The sequence below is a fragment of the Hesperophylax consimilis genome, chromosome 5 (assembly GCF_061612785.1).
Source record: "Hesperophylax consimilis isolate HC1 chromosome 5, BYU_Hcon_1.0, whole genome shotgun sequence".
Lineage (NCBI taxonomy): Eukaryota > Metazoa > Arthropoda > Insecta > Trichoptera > Limnephilidae > Hesperophylax > Hesperophylax consimilis.
This window is the reverse complement of record NC_142840.1, coordinates 36,999,928-37,009,350: the sequence shown is the minus strand read 5'-3', so window position 1 is coordinate 37,009,350 and position 9,423 is coordinate 36,999,928. Positions and strand designations below refer to the sequence as shown.

At 33.2% G+C, this 9,423-nt stretch overlaps 1 protein-coding gene across 3 annotated transcripts; it reads right to left on the bottom strand.

Annotated features, from left to right (window-relative positions):
- Positions 1 to 534: 534 nt before the first annotated feature.
- scf (Calumenin B scf) lies at positions 535 to 9,063 on the bottom strand. Of its 3 annotated transcripts, none has more exons than XM_089631850.1 (7): positions 9,042 to 9,063; positions 8,594 to 8,815; positions 8,270 to 8,429; positions 7,968 to 8,094; positions 7,486 to 7,607; positions 5,311 to 5,426; positions 535 to 4,118 (listed from the first exon to the last, which is right to left on the bottom strand). In XM_089631850.1, the coding sequence occupies exons 2-7, from the start codon at positions 8,809 to 8,811 to the stop codon at positions 3,893 to 3,895; spliced, it is 969 nt and encodes a 322-aa protein (XP_089487976.1). In that variant the 5' UTR covers positions 8,812 to 8,815; positions 9,042 to 9,063; the 3' UTR covers positions 535 to 3,892. The 3 variants fall into 3 exon arrangements, with proteins under 3 accessions (XP_089487976.1, XP_089487978.1, XP_089487977.1); XM_089631852.1 differs by lacking the exon at positions 9,042 to 9,063 and adding an exon at positions 8,940 to 9,027; XM_089631851.1 differs by lacking the exon at positions 9,042 to 9,063 and adding an exon at positions 8,944 to 9,004.
- Positions 9,064 to 9,423: the final 360 nt, after the last annotated feature.

Sequence of the window (9,423 nt, the reverse complement as noted above, 5' to 3'; positions counted from 1 at the left end):
CTTGTAGAAACGACAGGAATTTCTGTATTTCAATGCAGAAATGGATAAAATATTGTTCAACCAATAGACCATAAGAGGGCTTTTTATGACAAATAGGGGGAATGTCTACATGGAGATGTAGTCGATTATTCAGCTTCTGCTGATGAAAAATTAAAGGTTTTATATAGCAATAAGAAAACTATGGTAATGGAGCCGATTATTCTGCTTCCACCATGGAAACGGCAAAGGTTTTTTCATTACTAGGACACTAGGAAGAATGTATTTTCAATATAGAAAACGAAAGGGTTTCTGTATTCCGGTGCGAAAATGGCTTTAAATATTCTCTCCTTGGCCTCCGACACAACACTTTACTATGCTTCACTGCGAAAATAGCGCAGAACAGTTAGTTTTCGTCCTGGACAACGAACCGAATATTAGCTTCGGTTCCATAATTTGTGGAAATGGAGAAAATCAGTCTTTTTTATAGTGTAAAAAAGAATAAATTTACATTAAAATCAAACAGCTGATGTAGATTGTGTCGAGTGTTTATTTTCTAAATACACAAAATTTTTGGCACTGTAGATTGTCTACAAACATGTGAAAACCACAAAAAAACTAAATCATTATTTGTAAATTAAGATATAATATTATCAAGTTGATATTGCAATATCCAAATTAGTTCAGCACAAACTAAACACTCCTAAATTATTCAATAAAAAAATAATTAAATACACTAAAGTGTTTATATTATTAGAGGCACTTTCAATAATGATAAGTGTAAACAAATGCGTGTTCTAATAAATTATACTATTCATAACAAAATTATAATAAAATCTCTATTTTTATATTTTAAAGTTTTTACATATCAAGCTAATGTACGGAAGCCAATTTTTTATCCACTAAAGAAGAATTAAATTTCAGTCTGCTGACAGAAGCCAATAAGTCATTGTAATGCAAAAATTATGTTTGCTTTGTATATACTATACGTTAATACACATTTAATATTTCAAATAAAGAACAACATAAAGCAAAATTTTCAGTCATTACATTACAAATTTAATAAATTTCAAATGAAGAACTAAAAGTCAAACTTATCGACAACACATAATTAATATTTCAAATAAAGAACGACTTAAAGCAAAACTTTTATTAAGATTATTACTTCTGGCAGCAAACTAACAAAAATATAGAATACATACATAATGACTTTTGATATAATATTATTATAATTATTACAAGTTTTTGGCAAGTAAAGGAACAAAACATTACAATGCGTCGTTAAAATTTTAATATTTTTAAAATCATAATAGTAGTAAGCAATGAAAAATGTTCTGTTCAAATATAGTTAATGCCAATCCACATCAGCATAATAAATGTTACATCATTTTGCACTGCAAATCGCAATAATCCTACTCAGGTAGAAATAAAATTGGATCTTTCGGACCCACACGAAATCTTCAATGATAAAAAACAGTATGTTTTATTTTCCAATGGTGTTTTTTATCTTAGCTTTATGCAGACATGGATTAACATAGACAATAATAGTGATGTACAACCGGAAAAGATTTAGAAATTTCTTTAGGTAGGTACCTAGCTAATTTTAATAAATTTTTAATTGATACCTACCAACAGGCTCCGGAAAGTTGGGAGTTTTGTATGGTATTACCTTTTTTTTAAAATCTACACTGGCGATGCCATCAACTGCAAAGTTAATTATGTGAAGTTGTAGGTACCCTACCCTATGAGGCCCACGACCACATTGAAAATTAAATTGATAAAATAAAAAGGTTGTGCATCACTGATATACGTAAAGAAAAAAATACATATTATAGTGTTTGTATTTAATTCTTCATAACTTATTATGCTATCTTTTATGGTAGAGAAGGTAACATAAAACAATTAATTACGGTAAATTGAAATAAACATAAAGACAAATACAAAAGTAGTAAATAACAATACTATTTGTTCAGTGTCGGGACAAAATTACACGGGCGTGAATTTCACATGGAGAGAATCACACCTACTAGAATTGCAGACGTAAAAAATTCTGTTTATTAATAGGTTTACATTTTAGAGTGTGCTTAATAAAATTCATTTGATTAAAAAAAAAGTTAGGTTTAACTTTTTGTATGTGTGCAATTCCAGTAGGTGTAATTCTCTCCGGGTTTTGTGTAAGTGTAGCTTATGTAATTTCATCCATGTGTAATTCTGGCAGTCTAATGTCAGTGCGTGAAATTCACACCTATGTGATTTCTCCATGTAACCTATTTGTTCGCAATAAACATCAAATATCTAATAATTGTACTTGTTTATGGAAGTAAAGAAAACACAATTTCTTCAACGTAAAAAACAGTCACAAAACACAAAGCAATTAATTAAAATATTTGATTAAAAATAATAATAATAATATTTGATTTGTTATATAAAAATCTGAACAACATTTTAATATTGCCATTTTCTTAAAGCTGCGGAATATTCATATTAATTTTATTATTTAAATACTCGGTTGATAAGTTGACTTGTGACAATGACTTCCCGTGGATTAATCATTTGACAAAATGCAGCAAAATCAAAAGCGTTGCATTTGACTAATATTATTTCTTTACTAAGAATCATAATATATGGCCTACTGAAAATCAAACAAATACATACAGTTCAATGCATTATAATAAAATATCAGCAGATCTGTTTACAATGCAAACATCCATCAGATCTACTTCAAATTGTGCCAAGTCATAAAACACATAAATAAGCTGATATATTATAAAACCTACACAAGGCACTCATATTCTGTTATTTCAAATCAATCAGACTGCGTTAAGCAATGACATAAATACTACAGCACGGAAATGCAGTGTAAATCTTTTATTGAAATCCATCAGTACCAACCAAACAGAAGATAGTAACGAAAAATAGTACTTTGCCAATAGGCGGTTGTGTCAAGTCACGCTTTACGTATGGGCAAAAAGATTAGTGAAATATGTTCTAGGGTATGAAGGGTTTTTATCAACTTCTTATCAACAAGTTTATGTCTACCGATTAAGGTATATTTCGATCATTGCACACATGCGCTGATTTTCTTAACCTTAAACAGTAATGTAGTTATGACTGTGCATTTTGAAAAGTTATATGTTTTACACTTTACAACACAACTTAGAATATGTGTGCCGCAGAAGACGCTTAAGAGCAAATTAACATCAAAACTCAGATCAGCATTTGAACAATGTTGAATTGTAATATTCTATTCTGACTTGGTAGACATGAAAGTAATAAGTACCCTTTTTTAATTATCATACTCTATGACAACATGGTCTTTCGATTTGCGACAACATAATGCATATTGTAATACTCCCAATTATATCATAGAAAAGCCAAAACCTTCATGGTGTTGTGTAAAAAGAATTGTGACTTGGGCTTGTGGCATTTCCTAAAAGGAGTTTGCCACAAAAGAAAATGCTGAATATGGTTGAATGTTAACATTAAAATTGTCATAAAGCTAATAAGAGAAGTAAAACAAATTTCACAAGAAAACAAAATATCTAGAGATTCCAAATTATTCACTTTTATCCATTTAACCTTTCTAATGCTATCCTATCACGTAAACTTCATGGGTCACATATGACAGACATCGATATATCAGCAGAAATGTTATAAAAAAGGTTAATTTTTTAATACTAATTAAAATCCCATAAACAAAACAAAAAGTCAGGGCAGGCGACTAATGTGAATTTTGAAAAGCAATTGCAAAATGATTCTTTAAATATCAGGTAATAAACAAGCAAAACACATTTATTTTATAAACAATACGTGCACTGTTTATCATCCGTTTTTTTAACCCGGTAATTACCACAGGTGTCCACTACTGATGATAAGTCAATGCCTAACACAGTCAAGTCAGGTAGCGATGTTTGATTTAGAATTCATCGTGTCGGGCGAGAGCCTCCCCAAAGTCGGTGGCCTGAGATCCTACGAAGAGGTCGTACTTGGCGAGGATCTCAGCCTTGGTCAGCTTCTCGTCTGCGTCCGTGTCTGCCTCAAAGACCAGGTGGCGAGCTTCAGCTTCTGCATGATCAAAGTCTGGGGGGACTATCCAGGTCTTCACTTCATCCATGTCCATGATTCCGTCTTTGTTTGTGTCGCTGAGAATATTAATAAATATTTAAAAAATCATTAGATAAAATAAAAATTTTCGAAAATTGAGAATCATGCCAAGACCGAGTTGTTTGGCAGTCCATCCTCTCTGCCTACCCCTGCGGAGAAACGGCGTAATGGTTAGTTAGTTAGTTTATTAGATTAATTTTATAAAATCATTGTAAATTGACAAAAGAAAAAGCTCTAAGATAATAAATGTAACCACATAATTTAGCTGCAAGCAAAGAAGAGATCCAGTGGCGAATCCAACTTCCCGCCTAGACAGATCAATGGTTACTTTATTATATACAGCATTGTGAGCCCTTATATTTTCAGATGCTGTTATCTTTACTTAATAAATGATACTTGATGTGTGTGATAAGATGAGATGTTGGCCCACAAAAGAAAATATTGATACATTTGCATCCAAATTGATATACCAGCCCATCAGGAAAAAAGGAACAAACCAAGGAGCTCCGAGCGGGGAGGTGGAATGGATGCTTCTCTTTCTGTGATTTGTCAGAAAATGAATCTGGCAACTCGCACTGTAATATCACCATTTACTCTGCAAAAATCTGCTTACGAATTACTAATCATTTTTACAATGGCGCGCAAATTGCTGACTACGTAAATAACTTACCTACAAATCCCAAATTGGGTAAATAATAGTTCAGGCTTGCTTCTAAAATTGAATATTTTGTTACACTATTTAGTTAGACACAAATGTGTTATAATTTACCCACCTCACTCATTTTTAGCATCGCTATGCTAGGTGGTTCCGTTAAAAATGAACATTCAGATTCTGCACAGGGAAGTGCCACATGGACTGCGCTGCAAACAGTTGCTTTAGCGAACTTTACTTTTCTGCGCAGAGTCTGGTTATTTCAACAGCGGTCAATGTACAACTGATGTCTTAGTTTATTCAAAGCATTCTCGAAAACTTCTGGTGCCAAAAAAGGTCACAATGGAGCTGGAGGCTCAAACAAAAATAAAGTGATATCACGCATTCTAACACATTTCACCAACAGTCTTCTAATAAAATGTTGTGGTTCGCTTCAGTTTATATTATTTGAAACCAAAACAATTAAACCACAATCAAGTGTTGAACTTTATTGGAATTCAACCAATTATCTTATCACTATATTTAGCAGTGACGCTATGAATATTTTCTAGTTAAAATGTTATAATGAAGGAAGTTACCGGAATTCCATGAAATGTTCTCGCTCATTCTTGACCCAGTCGGGGTCATCTTCTTCAGTTCCCTCCTCAGGTCGGTACATGTCTCCGATGTATTCAGCAAGAGAAATCTTTCCATCCTATCAGAAGAATGGAAATATCAATAATTTATTAATAAGTTAACCGTAAGCTTCAATTGAATACCAAAAGACGTCACTAATTTTCACCCCATTGAATATTTTTTACCTTGAAGTCTGTGTGTCAACGTCATTTTGCATTGTTTTCTAAACATTGAACATCTGTTTACATCATAAAAATTGCTTTTTTTTAGACATTTCCAGTTAACATTTCCATATAAATACATAGTGATATTCAATATTGCCCCTAATAAGTACCACAAGTTAGGGCAATTTCAGTAGCATACAAAATTCGTGCATTTATAAATTTAACGATTTTTTAAAAGAAAATTTATAAAACCTAAAAATATGAAATAAACAGTGAAATGTGGATGGATGCATTAGCTTTAAACCACGGCAAGCAGTTTATATATTCTTGAATTAACATTCAGAGTTATGATTTCTGGAATGAGCGTGGCTGAATCCAAAACATAACACTCGGAAATCTCTTTCGCTAGAGTGTCGAAAAGTTATTGAAATTTTCATGATATCTGTACAAATATCAGATATACATCGATATATAAACTGATATATATTTTCTAAAGGGAAATAGACGTTCAAATAGAGTAACAAAAATATATTGAACACTAAATTAAATTGTAAAAACTGCAGGATGGAAGGAATACTTTTTAGACAATGTATGCAAATTGATTTTCAAATATGACAACACTCACTCCATCGAAACTTTAATCTACATATCTATATAAATAAAAATGTTTGTTTGTTCAAAATCTTAAATCTCCAAAAGTTATTCACCGATTGCTTTGAAATCCTGACACAACGTTGCTTTCCAATACGCGTGTGTGTATATAGATGTCACCTGTGACAATTAAAATCATGTTTTTTTCAAATCAGCTTAATCTGTTGAATAAACATGAGTTTTTTTTTAAAATACAGCATCTTCTGTTGGGTGTAAAAGCAACACACGCTATTGTTTTTCTATTTGCACAGACAGACTGAGCGACAACAACGCGTGGCGGGGTACAGTTAGTACATAATACCAACATGTAAATGATTTTACTTTACATGGTACCATACTTACATTTGAAAATATATACTGTGAGACTCCAAAATATAATGTAACTAGCTATTTACCATTGTTGAATTAGTTACATATTTTTTTTATATTTGTTTTGATTGCACTATGGCAAGACTAGACCAAAGAGCCTGAATACAATAAGGACCTTCAAACACAGTGATACTTACAAGCTATGTGACTAAGATGCAACCACAAGTAGCCTATCGATATGCTACTCTTTAAAGCTGGTTCCCGTGCACGGCGTTACCCCAATTATACTGAAGTTGATCATTTTTTCAAGTGCAGCTGTAGTATTAATACAATTTCAAGTGACTCTAGCTACGAAGACAGTAATATTGTTCTTCTTTATATTCTTTATGTTCTTCTTTATATTCTTTATGTACAAGCTTAAAATACGATCTAAAAGAAGATTTTGCATTACCCATACAACGAAAAAAAAATTAATTGTAGGGCATTCATCGCCGCCAAGGAACTACATGAGAATGATGTCAAATAGACTTTTCTTTCCAACCTCAATCCACGACGTCACAGCTAAAGCTTTCTAACCTATTCTAGTAAATAATAGTTATATAAACATGGATATTTTCCCACCTCCAGAATAAATTTAACATTCAAATCATGTTCGGACATCATTTCAGTCAAATCGGTGGTAGATGCAAATGCAACTAACTTAGCGTGCTATCAGCACTGTCAGTAGTGTGCGACAGACGTCAAACCCGTATTTGTAACGTTGCGTCATGGTAGCATGGTAAATAGTATGGCGGATACTCATGTGTGGGGCGCACGCTATGTGCACAAAACTCAAGTTGCTTGTATCTCCCTGTATAATGGCCTAAATGCGGGTTTAAATATCGAGATACCTCCTTGTTGCAGAAAGACTAGATTTGTGGCACTGCAGCTCTGTTTCTATATAGTCAGATTGTGCCACGCCACCCAACCCAAAAAGAAGAAGAAATCAGTGCAGAATCATATTTTGATATTTACCTTATTCTTGTCAATGTCTTCCATTGTTTCCATGACAACGATGTCTCTCATCAGAGGATGCTCTTCAGGGTGTAAAAATGCTTTGAACTCTTCCCTGTTTAATGCATCATTTTCAGAAGTGTCTGTAACCAAAATAAATGTCGAAATTCTAAGCAAATAATACTAAATTTCAAAAGCATAATGTCTTCATCACGTGGGAAGCCACAAAAAGCGTGAAATGATTTGAAACAATAGCAGATAAAAGATCAACACAAACTTTCTAGCCTGAGAAAATCAATTAATTAAATTTAAAAAGTTCAAAATTTTTAACAATGAGAATAAAATGTTACCAAACAGTCCATACAAAATTTTAACAGATCTCAAATTCAATCATTTTAACTTTAATAGGAAGTTTCAGGCCCTTATACAAAGCTGAGAGCAGAGAGGTTTATGCTATTGATTTTAGTTTAGATTAAAAAATATTTTTTAAATGTATTACTAACCAGCGTGGTGCCAACGTCTCCTATCTCTCCTTAGCATGGCTTTGTATGAGAATCCTTCCCCTCCTTCATTTGCAATCTCATTCTCATCCATTTCATCCATGAAGCCATAAACAGCCTTCTTGTAAACCTGGAAATAATTTATGAGTTAGATGGTTTAAAATTTTAAGAATATTTAATTATAAAATTGTTAGGATAGGATCGGTAAGATCAAAGATATCATTAGAGAGGAGATTATCCACTACGTCAGTACCTAACTCTACGGAATATGTTGAATGTATGTATGAAAAATGTGTGCTACTCACATCCCAAGGAATGGACTCCTTGTTTTCGGGGTTATGCTGCCTCCACTGCCTCTCCACATCATCATCGATGTACCGAGTCTGCGTGTAACGAATCCAGTCTTGCAGCTCCACCATGGACACAAAGCCATCTCCATCTTTGTCAATCTTATCTACTATTAACCTGAAAGAATCTCAACTATTATAAGAGTAGGACATTTAACTTGATAGATTAACACTCAATAAAAAAAATTATTCATATAATTGGAATTAGGAACTAAAGATTCAAGGCTGTCGAAAGAGTTGAGAATAAGTAAGATATAAAAGAATGCGGTGTTCATTAAATACCCCAATCTTCGCTGACTTTCATCAGGCGGCAGCTGGTCGAAGGTCTTCGCCTGGTCCTCCCCGAGGAAGGCTTCATGGTCATACTGCGGACTGTGGTGCTGATTGGGAAAATGTTCGGCGTCAGATAAATCGTGATTCAAGATCCGCTTCTCATCGTGCTTTGGGACAGCCACAGCAGCCGCCACCACAAAGAACGTAGCAATTAATATGGCTCTCATCTTCCTGGCAAACAAAAAATAATAAATCAGACAGAAACACAATGTTTTAAAAGATTTGCACAAATCTAACGAATGCTAATGAGTAAAATGCCGCTAAATCACGTCATCCAATTGGGACTATAACCGACCTACTTTTCAATTGACGAGACACGACTGAAAACGGGAGATATTCTGGAAACACGATAATATTCCAGCCTCTGACGTGGAAGTTGCTTATCATACATACATACACATTATAACATTTTAATCTATGCCCGCAGCATCCACTCACGGAGATCCACATCATCCTGTCAATCATATTTTGACCGGACGAATAACTACATATTGAACAAACATTCACATCATTGAAACTTTAAAATGGCACTAAATCCAATAAGAATAATGTTTACATTGTCATATTACCTTTATAACAATAGGCCGGAATATTCTCTGTCAAAAAAGTAAACAATGACGTGGGATGGGATGTGTGACAATCAGGGTTGCCAGTAATGTTCTAAAATACCGACATAATATGTTTAAATTTCCTCCCACAAGTTCCTTTTTCTCCAAAACTATACAAAATTCAATTGAAATCAGCATTATTTTGTTACTATCCAGTCATTTTCTCTTTTT

Excerpts from the sequence above, each read along its gene's own strand:
- scf (XM_089631850.1), bottom strand. The coding sequence starts at position 8,811 with ATGAGAGCCATATTAATTGCTACGTTCTTTGTGGTGGCGGCTGCTGTG. Across the intron at positions 7,608-7,967 it reads GAGACGTTGGCACCACGCTG|ACACTTCTGAAAATGATGCA; the intron begins GTTAGTAATACA and ends TTTTGGTTACAG. Across the intron at positions 5,427-7,485 it reads AAGACATTGACAAGAATAAG|GATGGAAAGATTTCTCTTGC; the intron begins GTAAATATCAAA and ends TTCTTCTGATAG.